A 21,552-nucleotide genomic window follows, 5' to 3' on the forward strand; every position below is an offset into this window, starting at 1 on the left:
GATGAACCAGAAGGGCCCAAAGCCATGCAGAAATAAGCTGTTGGGAAAGCCGTACTTAAATCATACTCATACAAAAATGGGGGATACGAAAACCCCTCTCCCTGCAAAAGGAGAGGAAGGGCCCATATCAGACTCCCCCCAAGCCTCAGAAGCTGCAGCAGAGGGCCCTGAGGCAGAGCCAGCTTTCTCATCCACTAACCAGGTAGATAGAAAAGCAGAGTCCAAGGGAAAGACTTCAAAGAAAGAAGGGGCTGGCTGAAAGGAAGACCCAGAAGCCTCAGCAGGATGGGACTCTACTGCATCGGCGCCTGATAGGGTAGGACAAACCCAAACAGAGCTACATCCCAATCTAAACTCAGCCCCAATCACAAAACCCCCCTCAAGACACTTTGGGGCCAGAAGCTTGGGAGGAGGATCAGAGGAAGGGCGAACCACACCGGAAGGGGCAAGGAAGAGGATATTCGGACGGAACCAAGGTAGAATTTACCAACACCTCCCATTCCAGGTCCCTAAATCCCAAACAGAACAACTCCGGGGCCACCAAACTGACACACAACCTAGACCACTGCAATCTAAAAAGTTTAACATACAAGGCAGCCACTACCTTCAAGAACAAGAGGTCATAGATTTAAACTAACAAAACAAAGCTGCCGGAGAAATATAAGAAAATTCTCTTTTGTAAACAGAGTGGTAGACGGTTGGAACAAGTTAGGTGAGAAGGTGGTGGAGACCAAAACTGTCAGTAGCTTCAAAGCGTTATAAGACAAAGAGTGCAGGAAAGACGGGACACCACGAGCGTAGCTCTCATCCTGTAACTACACTTAGGTAATTACTTGATAAGCCCTAGCCTCATCAGGAGGGTCAGAAAGTAAGATCACATGGAGAGAACAAACAAAACAGGACTGAAGGTCATAGGTGTCACTGACCCAGCAGGTAAGGTAGTATGGTGGAGTCAAAAGGAAGGAATGTCCAATGTACCACCGAACATGCAAGGGATTTTCAGGGCCCGAAGGAACTGACCAAGCAGAACACCAAGGCACTGGGATGCTATGCCAGACCTTACCTACCTACCTGTTGAAGATTCCAGGGATCAATGTCTCCACAGCCCGGTCTCTGTCCAGGCCTCCTAGTTGCTGGTCTAATTCACTAGGCTGTTTGTTGTGGCTGCTCAAAGCCTTATGTACGAGTCACAGCCTGGTTGGTCAGGTATCCTCTGAAGGTGCTTGTCGAGTTTTCTTTTTGAACACTGCGAGAGGTTGGTCAGTTATGCCGCATATGTGTAGGGAAATATTTTTGAAAAGTCTCGGACTTTTGATGTTGATTGAGTTCTCTCTCTCTCAGTGCCCAGCATGCACCAAGCCAGCCAATGTCATACCCAACCCGAGTAAAATCACAAAAGTCTCAAGATGCCTGACTCACCCTGGACGAGGGTCACTGCAAGGAAGGAGGACCTCAAAGGTTGTGATTCCTGAACACTCCAGAAAAGAAAACACTGGCAGCACTAGCGAGCACTGAAGGAAGAGAACACCGTGCACATGCAGCTCCAAGTGCTCTTAACCCCTGGATCATGCTACATTATGAATATGCATGGAATATGCAGTGGTTGTATGGTGCCCATATCTTAAATGGCACATCAACAAACTGGAAAAGGTGCAAAGACATGTACCTAAATGGCTCCCAGAACTGAAGGATAAGAGCTACGAGAAGAGGTTAGAGGCATAAAATATGCCAACACTAGAAAATAGAAGAAAAAGAGGCGATATGATCACTACATATAAAATAGTAATAGGAATCGATAAAATTGATAGGGAAGAATTCCCGAGACCTGGAACTTCAAGAACAAGAGGTAACAGATTTAAAATAACTAAACAAAGCTGCCGAAGAAATACAGTAAAGTATAAGAAAATTTACTTTCACAAACAGAGTGGTAGACAATTGGAACAAGTTAGGTGAGAAGGTGGTGGAGGCCAAAACCGTCAGTAATTTCAAAGCGTTATATGACAGAGTGATGGGAATAAAGGACACCACAAGTGTAGCTCTCATCCTGTAACTACATTTAAGTAGTTACACTTGGGTAATTACCAGTGTACAGGACCAGCCACAAGGATAAAACCCACCACTTAACTGAAAAACAGAACACTGGAGTCAGAGGAGCAGAGAGGCAACCCGGTCCACACTACACATCAGCATAGAACTGACAGCAGAGTAGCTGGCTGACCATGAGCTGCCTCCCTCCTCCCCCAAACAAGTGAGGGAGGTGGGACAAACATGCTTGCCCTAGTTTGGAGAGATTTCTACCGTTTACATAGTTGGGGAAGTTCTTTCAGTGGTTTTCAAAGCTGTGATCTCTATTCAGGCCAGCACTGGTCTGCTTTGTTTTGCCAACTTTCTAGTCACTTCTCCCGAGATGGCATAAACAAATGCTGGTCTCAAGCCAGTCTATAAAATGTTAAGACTGATGCAATCTAGTAGATGGTACACTATCAGTGATGGTAGCTTCAGGAAACCACAAGGGATTCTCCCAAAAAAAATCATTAAATTTAATTTATAACATATGATGAATTAATTTTGTTTACCTCTCCAAAAGTTTAGTGACAGCAGTAAACTCACGACAGAGGTTTTTCCAAGATGATGATGTACTTAATGCATGTGAACATCTTCGATTAACTGCTTTTCTCAACGGTGCAAGCATTATAGAGGTCCTCTGTAAAAAGAAAATGAACATATTATCATGTATTACCACACCTGTAAAATACTGTTTATATTAATCAAAAGAACCCTCTAAGCCAGTATGGCTACCACTGAATACCACATAATATTATCTCAAAAGTCTTCCAAGAACAGACGAGTCACAATAATGTGGCTGAAGATATGAAGACTAAACCACACACCCGAAGATGAGGAGTTGACGACGTTTCGGTCCGTCCTGGACCATTATCAAGTCGACTGCGATTGGACCATTATCAAATCGACTGCAATTGGACCATCATCAAGTCAACTGCGATTGGGCCATTATCAAGTCGCCTTCCAGGAATCATAGTGTTTCGGGCAAGTCTTTATTTCTAATTTTCCTCGGAGTACAACCCACCAAATCGTCTAACAACAAGGTACCCATTCACTGCTGGGTGAACAGTGGCTACAGTTAAGGATTGGTGCCCAGTCAATCCTCCCCGGCCAGGATACTAACCCAGGCCAAAGCGCTCACGAAGTGTGGGGCGAGTGTCTTAGCACTGTGCCATGGGGACTGTAAAGAGTTAAGAACCAGTAGAGCTGGCTGTTGCATTGGCTGTATTGAGGAAAATGTTTTCCATTACACTGATGATCTAGTTTTACTACCACTGACCATAATGTTTATGAAAAATTGCATAGAAATATGCGAAATAGTGCAGAATAGATCCTAACGTTTAATCCTGCCACATGTACTGTGATTGATTCTAACTCATAGGACTCGTTTTATTGAGATTCGAATCTAAAATTACTAGGTAGAGATATTCTAGTAAAGTCTTCTGAAAAGCAACTGGGGTATATTACATCTCAAAGGGCTGCTCACTTCTGATGATATTTGAGAAGGTCAGAACAAATGTCATTAGCAAATTTGCTCTTGATGCCTGGTCAAAAGTCGTTATTTAACAGTCAGTGTCTAAGCTTGTATGGATGTGAACTATGGGACCTACAAAATGCTGAATTGTGAATGGAGGAAATGTTCTAGACTTATCTTGGGGTGTCCATCTACGTACTCAATGTAATCTACTTGTCTGCAAGCAATCACCCATGCAGTAAACTCGATCAACTCTATTTCTTTGTATTCTTAAGGCACTCACTTATCACTGGCCACTCCTACTTGAACAGAAATATGATCTTAATTGTTAGGAAATATAACTTAAGCATGTATGATTTTTTATTGGTGTAGAGTGGGTCTACAGGACAGGATGAAGCAGCTCGTCAGCGGGGAGAGCAAGGAATTCCACAGCTGGATATTTGGAATCATGAAGGAACTACTGTCAGAGATGAATTACTGGCAGGCATTTCGAGTCCAACTGAAGTCAGATCGATGTTATATGAGCTGTGTTTGTGTGGAGTAATTTTGAGCCAGGATAGTTCCAGAAACTGTTGATGTAGAAGGCTGAAGTTGTGTAAATATATACAACATCATGGTATGATTAGTTTATATCAGTTTTGGTTCCTTTTCCCCGTTCCATCCCAAATCCTTATCCTGATCCCTTCTGAGAGCTATATAGAGGTAATGGCTTGACACTGTCCCCTGATAATTCCCCTCCCTCCCTCTACTGCTAACTAAATCATCATAATTTTGTGAAAATTTTGTGCCAATATATGTCTTACCACACTAATGTTAAACCTCACTTTGTCTTTACAGTGCACTCTCTTTCAAATTGTTAGCTAAATGTCACTTACTTTATGCTAAAAATACAAGTCTGATTTAGATTGTTATACAGTGACACCTCGGCTTACGAAAGCCCTATTTACGAACTTTTCGGGTTACGAGCCCAATTTCTTTGTAATATCCAAATCGGGTTACGAGCTTTGCCTCAGGAAATAAAGTTTGTTGATACACATATGGCCGACCTAGCGCGTGGTGGCACGGCGATCGTGCCTCATTTTACCAGTGCCTCCCACCTGGTGACAATCGCGCCTGAATTCTTTGTAAAGAATTACAGTTTTTTCGTAATATTTGGGTATTTGAACATAAAAGTTATTATATATCTCGCTATGAGTCCCAAGAAAGCCAGTGATAAGGTTCAAGGGAAAACATATGTGAGAATGACCATAGAAGAAAAACAAGAAATCATTCGTAAACATGAAAATGGTATGAGGGTTGTTGATGTAGAGTAGAGGATGTCCCTTCCTCATTTATTAAGAAAATGTGTGCAGTATGGGAAGAATTGCAGAGTTTTGCTAAAAAGTGTCACCCAAATCAAGCTGTAGCAGACCCTTGTGTTAACCTTTTTAAAGACAATGTGATGTCTCACTTCAGACAATTGTTTCAACGCAGGGAAAAACAAGTGTCGCTAGACAGGTTTTTAGTGAGAAAAACAAGCAGAGCCACAAGTAAGTCCTAGTGGTATGCAGGCAAAACATAGGAGAGAGAGTACCCCAGAGAAGTCATCACTGCCTGATGTTATAATGGAAGGGGACTTCCCTTCCAAACAATAACACCTCTCCTCCTCCCCCCTCCCCATCACTTTCCATACACTAACAAGAGTCATCAGTAAAGGTAAGTAATAACTTGTACATACTTTAGTACTGAAGGTTTGGGTGAATTATGTATAAAATTTACTTTGAGGTTAATTTTTTGGGGAGTCTGGAACGGATTAATTAAATTTACATTATTTCTTATAGGAAAATTCGCTTCAGTTTGTGAATATTTGGCTTATGAGCCGTCTCCAAACACCTGTTTGGTCCAGCCAATATTGTAGTGATTTGCACAAGTTGTTACGAATTAAGTTTCTGATTTTGATAATGTCTACATGTTATTGTGACTTATGTAATTATTTACCTGAATTTACCCGAGGGCCACTGACACTAGTGGTCTCGACGAGGACAGGAAGCTGGAGGCTTGTCGAAGTCCCCCCCATTTCCCTTGATGATCTTTTCCAGGTACAGTACTGCATATTTTGAAATTCAACACAGTTTTTGCAGTTAGGGCTTTGGCAGGTAGGCAGTTCCATGGGGTTAATAACCCTCTGGGTGAAAAAGCATCTGTTCTCAGTCCTACATTGTGGCTTGAAACCGTTGCTCCTTGTTTGTGTTACATCTGACCTTTTTGAAGAAGTTGTCTGGATCAAAATCCACCAAATTGTTCAGTATTTTAAAGGTTTCAATGAGATCTGTTCTGTCATGTATGGTTTGCAGTGTTGTTAGCCCTGTGGCTCTCAACCGTTCCTGATACGAGAGATGACTTATCGCTGGAATAATTCTTTCAATGATGGTTGTTGACTAATAATGACTATCATTAATTATTATTAATGTACAGTGGTACCTCAGTTTACGAATGCCACTCTTTACAAACTTTTCGGATTACGAGCCCGATTTCTTCGGAAAATTTGAATCGTGTTACGAACTTTACCTTAGGATACGAGTTTGTTGATACGCATATGGCCGACCTAGCGTGTGATGGCACGGCGATTGCGCCTCAGTTTTCCAGTGACTCTCACCAAGTGACTATCCCGCCTGGATTCTTTGCAAGGATTTACAGTGTCTTTTTGCATTTTTGGCTATTTGAACATAAAAGTTGTTATTATATATCTCGCCATGGGTCCCAAGAAAGTCAGTGGTAAGGTTCAAGGCAAAAAAACACATGTGAGAATGACCATAGAGGAAAAACAAGAGATCATTCGTAAACATGAAAATGGTACTCGTGTTGTTGCACTAGCTAGGCAGTACAACAAATCTTCAGGGCAGGAGGAGGAGGCAGTAGAGGATGTCCCTTCCTCATTAATTAAGAAAATGTGTGCAGTATGGGAAGAACTGCAAAGTTTTGATGAACAGTAAAGGTAAGTAATAACTTGTACATACTTTTGTAGTGAAGATTTGGGTGAATTTGGTATAAAATTTACTTTGAAGTGAATTTTTTTGGGAGTCAGGAACGGATTAATTTATTCCCATCATTTCTTATGGGAAAATTTGCTTTGGTTTACGAATTTTCAGGTTACGAACCATCTCCAGGAACGGATTAAATTCATAAACCGAGGTGTCCCTGTAGTACTGCACTTTTATGTAAACCTCCCCAATTATAAATGAACAACCATTTATGAATAAAGTCTTTGAATCGAGTTAATTAGTTCATCTTTCCCCAAGCCCTCGGTTTCTGACCTTCTCACTCCACAATAAGTCTTTGTTCCTTCATTACGATTTATTTTTTTTTAAGTTCAGAACCAGTTTCCTCTCCGAGTCATCGTTGGGAGCATGCACCAGAAAAATATTTCCTTCGAGACATCATTGGGAGTGCTGTATTCACCAGAAAAACTACTGAAGGTTTAGCTCAGAAATCAAGCAATGAGTGTAATGACGCACCTTCTGGGCAACCTCAGTAGCAGCCAATACCCACCTTTCATTTTGCCTTCCTTTCCCATGGGGATTGTGAACACTTTGAGGCAGCATTTAATTGAGGTAGGTAGGCAGGTGTTACCCTTGGGTGACCTGAGCTGCCATCTGGTGGTGCACTTGGATATTAGCAAATGGTTAGTTGACTTTAGGCAAACTACTGCTTCTATTGTTTCCATCTGTTCTCTCATCAAAATACATACTTTGTCTTGTTTTGCCTGTACAGTACCTTTAGGCTGGTTTTACTCGGTTATTAGATCGAGTTCCGATCCCCATTCTTCCCTCACCATTACGAGCACAACAGGCTCTGGTCCTGGTGTTCAGTAGGCCTGCACAAGTCCAGAGGCATGGTAGTTTGGCAGCTGTCTGTGATATCATAGGAGCAAATGATGATGCTTAAAAAAAAAAAAAGTACTTCATTACATTAAATGCTTGATTTTTTTAATGACTGTTTTCTCTGTCAATAGGCCTGGGTTGCCATCCCAGGTTGAAAATGGGTTGGTTGAAAATGGTGAGCTGAATTGCCATCTAGTGGTGGTCATGTGCATCAGAGTCAGGATGTCAAGACATTTGCCTTGTTTACCTATGGGTGCCTAATTTATTTCAAGTAGTTGCTAGTGTGGTTGTGCCCTATACTTTGTGGTGCATTTTTTCCAGCTTTGTGGTTAATCATTGATTCCCAAACAACCCTCACCTCAGAGCGAGCCAGATTCTGGTCCAGGCTTCCGGTAGGTGACGGATGGGTCTCGGTGGCCTGTTATGTGAAGTTTTTCTCCAGAAACAAAACTCTAGCATATAGGATCTTCAATGTCTCTCCCCAAACAGAGAGCCGCCAAGGGTCGGGAGGCTCAGTACTGTAGATAATGAATGAGAAACCACAAAAATACAATACTAAGAACTTGAACAAATACCTGTGATTGGACTTTGCAAAATGCAAAGTTGTGCATCCTGTGCAGCAGAGAGCCAGCAGACACACGAGAGCCCAGCACAGAGGTGAGCACTCTGCGACTGATTCGTTCCATGGTTATGCTGTAAAATAAAGATGAAGACAATTAATATATCAATGCTCTATTTTCACATAATGTACTGCTGTACATCACAATAAACTTCAGAAAACATTGAAATGCACCCTGAATGCATTAGGCAGTGATGTGGTGGAGGCAGACTCCATATACAGTTTCAAATGCATATATGATAGAGTCCAATAAGCTCAGGAACCTGTACACCAGTTAATTGACAGTCGAGAGGCAGGACCAAAGAGCCGAAGCTCAACCTCCACAAGCACAACTAGGCGTGTACAGCTCTGTACTGTTATTCTTCACAATGATTTTCTATTAGAACAGACATGCTGATGATCAAAATTTTAATTCTCGTTCTCGGGGACAAGAAGCCTGTTGTGTACCTGGGCCTACTGAGGTCCCCCCTAGGCCTACTACTGACTTTCTCTTGGGTGCAACCCACAAAAATTGATCAACTCCTGGGTCGCTTGGTGAACAGAGGCATTAGGTGAAAGGAAATGTACCTAACTGTTTCTGTCCTGTCCAGGTTTTGAACATGGATACTGTACTTCAATTCTGAGCCGAGGATGTAGATCAATGTACATACTACAGGGCCCTTCTGTATTTTGTCCTGAGCAATTTATACTTTTGGGTTTAAATACAGTACTGTACTAGCCTAAATATTAGCAATGCTTTAACAATTAAGAGTAAGGTACATTTTGTAATACTGTATACAGAAGCAAGTGAACCCGATGATTGAGGCATTTCAACATTCTACTTCTGTCATCTTGAAAATTTTCATCTGTATCACAATCCTGACATTACATCACAGCTGTACCACAGTCCTGGCATTACACCACAGCTGTACCACAGTCCTACCATTACATCACAGCTGTACCACAGTCCTGGCATTACACCACAGCTGTACCACAGTCCTGGCATTACATCACAGCTGTACACAGTCCTGGCATTACACCACAGCTGTACCACAGTCCTGGCATTACATCACAGCTGTACCACAGTCCTGGCATTACACCACAGCTGTACCACAGTCCTGGCATTACATCACAGCTGTACCACAGTCCTACCATTACATCACAGCTGTACCACAGTCCTGGCATTACACCACAGCTGTACCACAGTCCTGGCATTACACCACAGCTGTACCACAGTCCTACCATTACATCACAGCTGTACCACAGTCCTGGCATTACACCACAGCTGTACCACAGTCCTACCATTACACCACAGCTGTACCACAGTCCTGGCATTACACCACAGCTGTACCACAGGCCTACCATTACATCACAGCTGTACCACAGTCCTACCATTACACCACAGCTGTACCACAGTCCTACCATTACATCACAGCTGTACCACAGTCCTACCATTACACCACAGCTGTACCACAGTCCTGGCATTACACCACAGCTGTACCACAGTCCTACCATTACACCACAGCTGTACCACAGTCCTGGCAATACACCACGGCTGTACCACAGTCCTACCATTACACCACAGCTGTACCACAGTCCTACCATTACATCACAGCTGTACCACAGTCCTACCATTACATCACAGCTGTACCACAGTCCTACCATTACATCACAGCTGTACCACAGCCCTACCATTACATCACAGCTGTACCACAGTCCTACCATTACATCACAGCTGTACCACAGTCCTGGCAATACACCACAGCTGTACCACAGTCCTACCATTACACCACAGCTGTACCACAGTCCTGGCAATACATCACAGCTGTACCACAGTCCTACCATTACACCACAGCTGTACCACAGTCCTACCATTACAGCTCATCTTTTACATTAACATCAGTTGGCAGAGGACTGGCATTAAGAATAAGCTAAACAATCTATAGTTTATGGCCTCACAATCTCAAGGAGTCTCAAAATTTCATCATTAATATATATTATAAAACAGAATTAAAGGCATATTTTCATAGTTCAAGAGAATCAACCTTCCCACCCAACCACTTGTTCTTGACGGTAGAGCGAGGGGTCTCGCTTTACGCAGGTCGTTCTATCCCAAATACTTATCCTTATCACTTCCCAATGCTATATATTCATAATGGCTTGGCACTTTTCCCCGAGAGCCCCCCCCCCCCCCCAACAAACCCAGCACGGACTTTATGTGCATCTTGACATCATTCTTGCCAAGTTTAGTTGTTACACAGCCATAGTCTATGTTGTAAATTGTTAAATATTGCCTCTACAGCTTCCCGTAGCTCAGGGCCTCTACAGCTTCCCGTAGCTCAGGGCCTCTACAGCTTCCCGTAGCTCAGGGCCTCTACAGCTTCCCGTAGCTCAGGGCCTCTACAGCTTCCCGTAGCTCAGGGCCTCTACAGCTTCCCGTAGCTCAGGGCCTCTACAGCTTCCCGTAGCTCAGGGCCTCTACAGCTTCCCGTAGCTCAGGGCCTCTACAGCTTCCCGTAGCTCAGGGCCTCTACAGCTTCCCGTAGCTCAGGGCCTCTACAGCTTCCCGTAGCTCAGGGCCTCTACAGCTTCCCGTAGCTCAGGGCCTCTACAGCTTCCCGTAGCTCAGGGCCTCTACAGCTTCCCGTAGCTCAGGGCCTCTACAGCTTCCCGTAGCTCAGGGCCTCTACAGCTTCCCGTAGCTCAGGGCCTCTACAGCTTCCCGTAGCTCAGGGCCTCTACAGCTTCCCGTAGCTCAGGGCCTCTACAGCTTCCCGTAGCTCAGGGCCTCTACAGCTTCCCGTAGCTCAGGGCCTCTACAGCTTCCCGTAGAAATTTGAAAGAGTAAAGTTCTTATTTGGACGCACTAATTAATTACTTGAGGTTTGATGCTAATATTTCACAAACATATTCCTAGATACTGTACATTTTATTTCAATGACAAAATGTGTGAGACATTTCCTACACTGTGACACTGTGTGAGACATTTCCTACACTGTGACACTGTATGAGACAAAATGTGTGAGACATTTCCTACACTGTGACACTGTGTGAGACATTTCCTACACTGCATTATCTTCAACTTTGCTCCATCTTAAGTCACCTGCCAAAAGGGTTTCAAGTGGAGAAAATCTATTGTCAAATGACAGAATATGAAGGCCACATTTCTGAACAGTGTACTTAGTTGCTCTCTAAGGCAAGATCATGGTATATGGTCAATAATAGTTTGTGGTCTGTAATATACTGTATAATATATAGCATACTGCCTGTAATATACTGTACTCTGCAGTGTATAATGCTGTATGTTATTATAAACTATAATAATAGCTTTAACACTTATAATGCTGTATATTACAGCACTGTAATAATTCTGTCATTTGGCAGAAATGCATAATCACAATGGGGCCTGACAATATGAAGATAAAGCTGAATAATAGCATTAATCTTCTGGTCTGTACACTTCGAGGCAGGAGGCACGCTTACCTCCGTGCCCGCTTACTCGGGAGTAGTTACATGCCACCTGGATTTTGCCAAATACGGTATTGCATTTTCCATAAGGTATTGTTGGTGTTTTGTCGACACGTAACATTTTGCAGCACAGTTCAGTTTACCTTCTTCACTAGTGCAGTTGGGTTTACATGGCCCCCTGTAACTTTGAGACACACTCGAAGTTACTCAAATTAAATACGCCAAAGAGTTTTACAGGTAGTAGTTCTGTTCGTTCTCAACTCACAATTGGAAATCCCAGGTTCGAATCCTGGGTGGGGGCAGAAGTGGTTGTGCATGTTTCTTACCACCTAATGCTACTGTTCACCTAGCAGTAAATAGGTACCCAGAAGTTAGTCAACTTATTGTTGGGTTGCAATCTGGGCGGGGTCAGTAATTCCACCTTGACAGGATCACAATACATGTGTAAATTATATATATTATATGAACGCACATATGATTTATATATATTATATGAATTCATATATATATATATATTATTTTTGCCCAAAATGCTTTGTAAAATACTGGTTTCATGATTGTGTAACTCCTGTCCTTACAATTTGTACATTACTTCTATGTTTTTTGTACACACACATTATTTTTAATGAACATTGTATTGTATTGTATATGAATTATATCTACAGGCTTCCTGTCCCCGATAAAACGAAAGAAGAAGTAGATAATGAGGCGACGTTGCTGATCAACACTCAAAAGTCAGGCCAAGTAAACCCCACAAAAATGTCCAGAATACCCACACGCTTCATTAAATATACCCCCAGGCTCCTCCTGCACCGTCAGCGGCTGACCTTCGACACGAGCTCGTCAGCGGCTGACCTTCGACACGAGCCCGTCAGCGGCACTTCTTCTTGTTGATGGTAGGAGCAGTTAGCATGAAGGGTTTATCCTCCCGATGACAAACGTTGGGAGACGGCACTGTTTGTTGTCCTTGTGTGATCAGCTGTTGTCGTTAAGTAATTGTAAAATACTTTTGAATCTTTGAGAAAATTAATACCGACTTTTATAAAAATAAAATAAAATAAAATAAAATAAAATAAAATAAAATAAAATGTTTATTTAGGTAAGGTACATACATACAATAAATTTTTACAAAGATTGGTTGACTTATAGGTAGAGCTAATACATACAATGCCTAAAGCCACTATTACGCAAAGCGTTTCGGGCATGATAAACTTAAATGACAAGCTTAATACTAATTGAGCATAATGAGTAGAATGAAAACAAGAAATGAAAATATAGATGAAAAAGCAGCACAAATACAATTATGTCGACAAACAGCGCTCTTTAAAGAAAAACAGACCTTGGTTGACAATAGAAGGGTAAGGTAGGTTACAGGGAATTTATTAGGTATAGCTTCGCTTTTAACTTAAACTGGTTGAGAGAGGTACAGTCTTTAACATGGTTGGGAAGGTCATTCCACATTCTGGGTCCCTTGATTTGTAGAGCATTTCTAGTTTGATTAAGTCGTACTCTAGGAATATCAAAACTGTATTTATTTCTGGTGTGGTGCTCATGGGTTCTGTTACAACCTTCTATGAAGCTTTTGAGATCAGGATTGGCATTATAGTTTAGCGTTTTATATATGTATAATACACATGAGAGAATGTGCAGTGACTTAATGTCTAACATATTCAGAGATTTAAGTAGGGGTACCGAGTGATGTCTGGGGCCAGAGTTGGATATTGTCCTAATAGCAGCTTTGTGTTGAGTAATTAGAGGACGTAAATGATTTTGGGTAGTAGAGCCCCAAGCACAAATACCATAGTTGAGATATGGATAGCTGAGAGAGTAATAGAGAGTCACCAGGGCAGGGCGTGGTACATAATATCTGATCTTAGAAAGAATGCCCACAGTTTTTGAAACTTTTTTTGATATATTTAGAATGTGTCCCTGGAAATTCAGCTTGTGGTCAATGAGAATGCCAAGGAATTTGCCATCTAATTTGATACAAATTTAGGTATTGTTTATTTTGAGATTTATTTGACTAGAGGATTTATTGCCAAACAGAATATACAGTAGAAAGTTTTGTCAATGTTAAGGGGGAGTTTGTTGGCAGTTAGCCAAAGATGGACTTTATTTAGCTCAGTATTTACTGTGGCATTTAGAGCAAGGGGGTCAGGACTGGAGTAAATGAAGGTTGTGTCGTCAGCAAATAGAATTGGTTTGAGGTGTTGGGAGGCATTTGGAAGGTCATTAATGTAGATGAGAAAGAGGAGAGGGCCAAGTATGCTGCCCTGAGGAACACCAATGTTGATGGGTAGGGTGGGAGAAATTGTATTATTCACAGAAACATATTGGAGTCTGTCAGTAAGGTAGGATTTGAGGTATTGTAGGGAGTGTCCTCTGACTCCATAATGATGTAATTTAAGAAGAAGGTTTTGGTGGTTGACAGTATCAAAAGCTTTACGCAGGTCCACAAATAACCCAACACTACAGTACAGTCTTTAAAATGACCTTCCCAACCATGTTAAAGACTGTACCTCTCTCAACCAGTTTAAGTTAAAAGCGAAGCTATACCTAATAAATTCCCTGTAACCTACCTTACCCTTCTATTGTCAACCAATGTCTGTTTTTTTCTTTAACGAGCGCTGTTTGTCGACATAATTGTATTTGTGCTGCTTTTTCATCTATGTTTTCATTTCTTGTTTTCATTCTACTCATTATGCTCAATTAGTATTAAGCTTGTCATTTAAGTTTATCATGCCCGAAACGCTTTGCGTAATAGTGACTTTAGGCATTGTATGTACTAGCTCTACCTATAAGTTAAACAATCCTTGTAAATATTTATTGTATGTATGTACCTTACCTAAATAAAATTGTATTGTATTGTATTGTATTGTACTAGGGAACTCATTTTTATCAAGAGCTGTATGAATCGAGTTAAGCATACTAATAAGTGCATCGTTAGTGCTTTTTTTGGGTCTGAAGCCATATTGGCAAGGGCTAAGTATATTGTGTTTGGCTAGATAAGAGTAAAGCTGCTTATAGATTAGTTTTTCAAATATTTTTGACAAGTTTGGCAGGATTGATATAGGTCTGTAGTTGTTAACATCTGTGAGATTACCACATTTGTGGACAGGCGTTACTCTCGCTTTTTTTAGAATATCTGGAAAGGTTTGGAGTTCAAGTGACTTGTTGAAGAGCAAAGCAATAGCAGGGGCTAAAGATCTGGAGGCTTTTTTGTAAATTAAAGTTGGTATCTCCTCAAGGGCACTAGACTTGGTTTGAAGGGAAAGGATTATCTCATTGACGTCAGTGGAATTAATAGGCTTTAGGTACAGAGACTGTGGATAGTTACCTGTAAGATAGTCCTTAATGTCAGTACTGGAAGATGGAATATCATTTGCAAGGGATGAACCAATGGAAGAGAAGAACCTATTGAACTCAATAGCAGAATCAGAGGCTGAAAGCTGACCATCGTTATTAGACAGGAGAGTCGGTTTGTTATTTAAAGACTTCTTTGATCCCAATATTTGTGAAATTGTGCTCCAAGTTTGTTTAATGTTGCTCTTTATTTGGGTAAATTTATCTTCGTAGTATTTAGTTTTGGCTCGTCTAATTATCTTAGATAGCAATAATGAGTAATTCTTTGAGAATTCTTTGGAGACAATTCCTAACCTATACTTCTTCTCAAGGTCATGTTTTTTATTAATAGATTTAAGTATTCCCTTTGTAAGCCAGGGATTGTTGAGCCTTTTGGTTGTGACTTGTTTTGTAAGCCTAGGACAGTGGGTGTTATAAAGGCTAAGAGTTGTTTGAAGAAAAGATTGCACTGCTAGGTTGATGTCCTCTATTTTACCTAACTCGGACTCCCAGTTGACATTATCAGTAGCAGTTATAAAATTGTTTATAGCAGTTTCATTGTGCAGCCTAAAGCTTAACTCCCTTGTTTCTAGAGGTGGTTTACTAATGTTAGTTAAGAGAAATGTGGGGTAATGGTCTGTAGTGCTATCGGTGATTATACCTGAAGTAAGCGGAGAGGTTATGTTGGTCCAGATGTGATCTAGAGTCGTGGCAGTGCTATCAGTGATTCTAGTAGGTCTAGTGATTAAGGGTATGAGGAAGCAGGAATTCATACAGTTGAGGAAGCTAACAGCAGTAGGGTGTTCTGGCTCGCAGAGGTCAATATTAAAGTCCCCTGCGATAATTAGGTGGTTTTTGTTCAGTCTGTTATCAAGTATTAGATTTCTAAGGTTTGAGTTGAATTCGGAAACATCAGTGTTAGGAATTCTATAAACTGCACCCACAGTCAGGACAGACTCGGCACCCTTGACTCTGAAGCTGGCGAAGATATACTCCCCATAGCAGTCTCTTGTTCTAATTTCTTTTAAGCATGTTAGTTCTTGGTGGTAGTAAAGAGCAGTGCCACTGCAGCAGAGCAGTGAAGAGTTTTAAAGTCAAATAATTTGCTATGATATACCGTATACTCAATTACACATATAAAAAGACAGATAATATTTCATATATATAAAATTAATGGAATGTGCTGTTATTTGAGGCAGACTTGGGGGGGGGGGAGGAGGTGACGTCATGAACGATACAGCAATCTTTTATTTATTTATTTATTTATATATATATAGGGGGGTACCACCTCTGGTGCAGTTATAGGGACCCACAGCCTCAGAGAAGGGAACACAGAGCATTCAGGGAAAAACTTGCCATTTAACTCTGAATACGTAAGTGTGTTCGCTTCTCCTACCAACCCCCTTTTTTATGGTGTACACTTTATTATGCAAGGTTATACAGTTACATATCTGATTTTATACAAAAAATGAACATTAAGAGGACACAAAATAAAGTTCACTTCCTAGAGGCTGTAGATTTCCTCGAACTCCTCCGACGCCGGGCAGGAACCGAGGATGCAGCGAGCATTCCCCCTCTGGATCGCGACACTGAGGCGCTGAAAGAGAAAACTTGCTGCTCTAGGGTCTCTTGTGGTGTCAATGAGCTTGGAACCAAGATCCTTAAGAAACCTTCTTGCACTCTCACCCCATGGGCCTAGGGTCTCAGACCCTATTGGAACGAAGTTGTACCGATGATCTAATTGCCTGTACTTGGCTGACTTGTCTCTTTCTCTGTGTGTGGCCGCGGCTCCTGCCGTGCCGGCAGAGAGGTTGATGTATGTGGTTGCCAGGGTGGATACACAAGTATAGTCCCATGCTAACTGTCTGCCACCCTTCCACGGTCACAGTGTGATTCCGTCTGGTCGGCCGGCAAAGCTAACAGAGTCACGGTTCAGTAGGATGCGGGGCTCCCTCTCTGCTGGACACTGAGCAGAGGCAAGGCTTATTTAAATGATGTCATTGACTTCGTCGTGTCTAGTGTGCCAACCACCAGATTTTCCACAGTGCAGGCCATGCAATCCATATTCGTCAGCATCTGCCTCGCCGCAAATACACTTATGAACATTGTGGATAGGGGCAGCAAGACGGAGAGCGACTGCAATACGGAGCTCCTGCGGATCAAGACGTGTGCCTGTCGCAGACATTGGGACTGCCAAAAGGAAGTCCCCTGCGTGGGGAGCCTGCACAGCTGTGAGGCGTGCTTATTTATTTAATTATTATTTATTATTATTTATTTATTTATATTTTATTATTTTTATTTTATTATATATTTTTTTTATTATATATTTTTTATTATATATTTTATTATATATTATAATATTTATATTTTATTATTATTTTATTTATTTATTTATATTTTATTATTTACTATTAATATTTTAATATTTTATTTATTTATTTATTTATATACAAGACGGTACAAAGAGGTTATGAAAGTGCATAGCATTGATGTTTTTACGTTCTTATTAATTAAGACACTAACACCCAAAGCGTTTCGGGCAGACCATTTTAAGTTGGTAATTTGTAGCAGGATTGAAAAAATGTTAACAGATATATTGTAAGAAAATTTAACAAAAATTAGTAGGTATATTAAATTAAATATGAGGGTTATAGATATGTACATTGTAGCATAATTTGAGGATTATTTCAGGGTTTAATGCAATAAAATATGCGTTCAATATAACAACTATGATATAAGATGATAGCAAACTGAACACACAAAACATTGTAATCAGCAGTGATAACAATGGTGAAGTTGTATGGCTTAGGCACATATATTGGGGGAGTGGGCAGCACTAGATACAGTGTGGGGCTTGAAGCACAAGGCAGGAAACTATGACCATAATATTAGGGACTTTTTGGTGTTGTTTTTGAATAAGGCAAAAGTTGGACAACTTTACAATTCGTTAGGGAGTGAGTTCCATAGTCCAGGTCCCTTTATTTGCTGGAGTGTTTGTACAGATTTAGTCTGACTCTAAAGGGATATCAAAGATATCCCCAGAGTCTGGTGGGATATCAAAGATATCCCACCAGATATTTCTGGTGTGGTGCTGATGGGTTCTATTACATCTATCAAGGAAAAGTTTCAGCTCAAGATTATCATTTAGGAACAAGGTTGTGTACATGTAGATAGCACATGAGAATGTGTGGAGTGAGTGTGTGTTTAGCACGTTAAGGGACTTAAGCACGGGGGCTGTGTGTTGTCTCAAGACAGAGTTTGTTATGGTTCTGATAGTAGACTTTTGCTGAGTGATGATAGACTTGAGGTAATGTGTAGTGGTTGAACCCCATGCACAGATACCGTATGTAAGATAGCGATAGATTAGTGGGTAGTATAATGGGAGGATAGCAGAGTGGGGAACATTATATCTGACTTTAGGAAGTATACCAACCGTGTCTGAGACTTTTGTGGCTGTGTGGTGTATGTGGTGGTGAAGATAAGTCTCTTGTCTCTGTATACACCAAGGAACCTTCCACCATATTTACTGGTGTGTGGTGTATGTGGTGGTGAAGATGAGTCTCTTGTCTCTGTATACACCAAGGAACCTTACACCATATTTACTGGTGTGTGGTGTATGTGGTGGTGAAGATGAGTCTCTTGTCTCTGTATACACCCAGGAACCTGCCACCATATTTACTGGTGTGTGGTGTATGTGGTGGTGAAGATGAGTCTCTTGTCTCTGTATACACCAAGGAACCTTACACCATATTTATTGTTGATGTTACAGCTCTCCACATATGCCAGTTACTTAATTTAGAAACTGTACTTATGGTCGATCTCGAACCCATTGCTGACGTGACGACTTATATTGAATTTTGTAACTAGCTCATCAAGATTGTAACTTGCTTAGCTAAATGAATTGTGGGGTTCAGTCCCTGAGCCCATTATGTGCCTCTGTAACCCTTTCCACTACCGCCCACAACATGGGTATGGGGGGCATAATAAATGAACTGAACTAGAAAAAACTCTGCCCGTCCTTCACTCTACAGGACCACTTGGCCCATGTCAAAGTATCTTGTACGTCGTAAACACATCTCTACTTCTCTTTTCCCACTATTTTAGGCGGGAACGGAAGAGGCGTAAACAGAAATACAGTTAACATTTTATAATGTACTTTATTGCCCAGACAACACCAGGGCTCGGAGGTGAGGGCCTCAGGTGAGGGCCTCAGCCGCTCCTTAACCTCACGTCAGAACACAAGTGTTAGAGTTTGGGTGAAACTCTTGTATTGCAGACCATTTGAGTGTATGTTAACTACATGGGGAGACTATGTTATTTATGAGCATACATAACTATGGCTGGAGTATACATATACGAACATTAAGTATGCTTTAAAAATGTTGATATATTATAAGTATGCCTGGAATGTTAAGAGTTACATATGTGCACACTGTGTATGTGTGGTACACAGGAGTCTTCAGCAGCTGTACATATGTAACTCTCCCGCCAAGTACACAACAATGATCACAAAATTATATATTGTACAATACGGCTCGAATTTTGTCTTGTACCCCTGGAAACTCTTCAAATAAAATTGGAATATACGATATAATCGAAGAACTTTTGGAATATACATTTAATCTGTCTTAGTCTCTCTGGGATATACGTACTGAACAAACAAAATATGTGAACACTAACATTTATATATGACAAGTGCCTGAATCCTTATACATATGACTCAGATTTTTCTTATATATCTAAATTTTGTATAACTTAAAAATTAAAAGTTAAAATGTGTTTGATGTACAGAAAAACATGTTTAAATACATATACATATAAATATATTTATATAAATACATCACCCAATAATATCTGACATCAACACAGAGCATCATTAAGAACTCTAATATTTGTAGCTTTGTTATAGCTCCGCTCCTGTGCCAGGTAAATTCAATGCACACTATCTTAACGAAATGATTCGGGGCTTAGCGTCCCCGCGGCCCGGTCCTCGACCAGGCTACTCCTTTTTGTTACACATCACCAATAAGCAGCCCGTAGCAGCTGTCTAACTCCCTGGTACCTATTTACTGCTGGGCAACAGGGGTGGAAGAAACTCTGCCCAATTGTTTCCGCCTCTACTGGGGGATCGAACCCGCAACCTCAGGACTACGAATCCCGAGTGCTGTCCACTCAGCTGTCAGGCTCACCATAGCCCGAGCTACTTGAAGCTTTTGTTCCAAGTTGCTAAATATAAAACAACAACGATTGTAGTTTGTATAGCATCTGTGTTGTTGTATGACCTTGACCAGTGTGTGTCTACCTCTGGGTAGACGTACTAGTGACGTGTCTACCTCTGGGTAGATGTTCTAGTGACGTGTCTACCTCTGGGTAGATGTTCTAGTGAAGTGGCTAGACGCACTAATGACGTGTCTACCTCTGGCTAGACGTACTAGTGACGTGTCTACCTCTGTTAGACGTACTAATGACGTGTCTACCTCTAGCTAGACGTACAAGTGACGTGTCTACCTCTGGCTAGACGTACTAATGACGTGTCTACCTCTGTTAGACCTACTAGTGGCGTGTCTACCTCAGGGTAGATGTACTAATGACGTGTACAGACTTGACAGTCACTATGTGTATCATAGGTGATGAAGGTTGGCAATTGTTCCTTGAGACGACAACACACACATGTGTGTTGTCGTTACTAGTACTGTATTGTGTTGCCGTGGAGGATAGGCTCCTGGGTGACCACGCATCCCGTGAGTCAGTTATCCATGGGCAGGAGGATAGGCACCTGGGTGACCACGCGTCCCATGAGTCAGTTATCCATGGGCAGGAGGATAGGCACCTGGGTGACCACGCGTCCCATAAGTCAGTTATCCATGGGCAGGAGGATAGGCACCTGGGTGACCACGCGTCCCATGAGTCAGTTATCCATGAGCAGGAGGATAGGCACCTGGGTGACCACGTGTCCCATGGGCAGGAGGATAGGCACCGGGGTGACCACGCGTCCCATGAGTCAGTTATCCATGGGCAGGAGGATAGGCACCGGGGTGACCACGCGTCCCATGAGGACCACAGCGCTCCCGATGTAGTCCCACACGAAGAAGATGAACGGATGGTCCACCTCGAAGTACTTGTCGCCGAAGGTGCCGACCTGGTGCCCTCCGGAGGCCGAAGGCGCCGTCCAGTCCTCTCCTCGCTCCACCACCTCGCACACCGCCCTGGTCACACAATGGTTAGTAAGTTGTGATACACTGCCAGGGTCATACAAGGGTTAGAAAGTTGTAATACATGGCCCTGTATTACACCTTACAGTGTATTACAAGTTGTAATACACCGGAGGGTGTGGCAGGTGCTGCGATAGTCTCGAAGAGATACCGGAACATCTGGCAGGTGCTGCGATAGTCTCGAAGAGATACCGGAACATCTGGCAGGTGCTGCGATAGTCTCGAAGAGATACCGGAACATCTGGCAGGTGCTGCGATAGTCTCGAAGAGATACCGGAACATCTGGCAGGTGCTGCGATAGTCTCGAAGAGATACCGGAACATCTGGCAGGTGCTGCGATAGTCTCGAAGAGATACCGGAACATCTGGCAGGTGCTGCGATAGTCTCGAAGAGATACCGGAACATCTGGCAGATGCTGCGATAGTCTCGAAGAGATACCGGAACATCTGGCAGGTGCTGCGATAGTCTCGAAGAGATACCGGAACATCTGGCAGGTGCTGCGATAGTCTCGAAGAGATACCAGAGCATTTGCAG

At 42.0% G+C, this 21,552-nt stretch overlaps 2 protein-coding genes across 4 annotated transcripts in view; both read right to left on the reverse strand.

Moving 5' to 3' along the window:
- Spg7 (SPG7 matrix AAA peptidase subunit, paraplegin) overlaps positions 1-12,454 on the reverse strand; it is a 53,670-nt gene extending 41,216 nt beyond the window's left edge. The window contains exons 1-3 of one of the 3 annotated variants that reach the window (XM_069324462.1): positions 12,241-12,454; positions 7,974-8,091; positions 2,577-2,704 (exon numbers count right to left, since the gene is read on the reverse strand). In XM_069324462.1, coding sequence (XP_069180563.1) covers positions 2,577-2,704; positions 7,974-8,084 — 239 coding nt within the window. In that variant the 5' untranslated portion in view covers positions 8,085-8,091; positions 12,241-12,454. The remainder of the gene's footprint in view (positions 1-2,576; positions 2,705-7,973; positions 8,092-12,240) is intronic. The other 2 variants (XM_045762081.2, XM_045762071.2) reach the window with 2 other exon arrangements.
- A 6,525-nt stretch (positions 12,455-18,979) lies between these two features.
- LOC123772650 (leukocyte elastase inhibitor) overlaps positions 18,980-21,552 on the reverse strand; it is a 30,856-nt gene continuing 28,283 nt past the window's right edge. The window contains exon 7 of the mRNA XM_069324461.1: positions 18,980-21,012. Within this exon, the coding sequence (XP_069180562.1) occupies positions 20,808-21,012 (205 nt within the window). The 3' untranslated portion in view covers positions 18,980-20,807. The remainder of the gene's footprint in view (positions 21,013-21,552) is intronic.

The sequence above is a fragment of the Procambarus clarkii genome, chromosome 14, assembly GCF_040958095.1.
Source record: "Procambarus clarkii isolate CNS0578487 chromosome 14, FALCON_Pclarkii_2.0, whole genome shotgun sequence".
Taxonomy (NCBI): domain Eukaryota; kingdom Metazoa; phylum Arthropoda; class Malacostraca; order Decapoda; family Cambaridae; genus Procambarus; species Procambarus clarkii.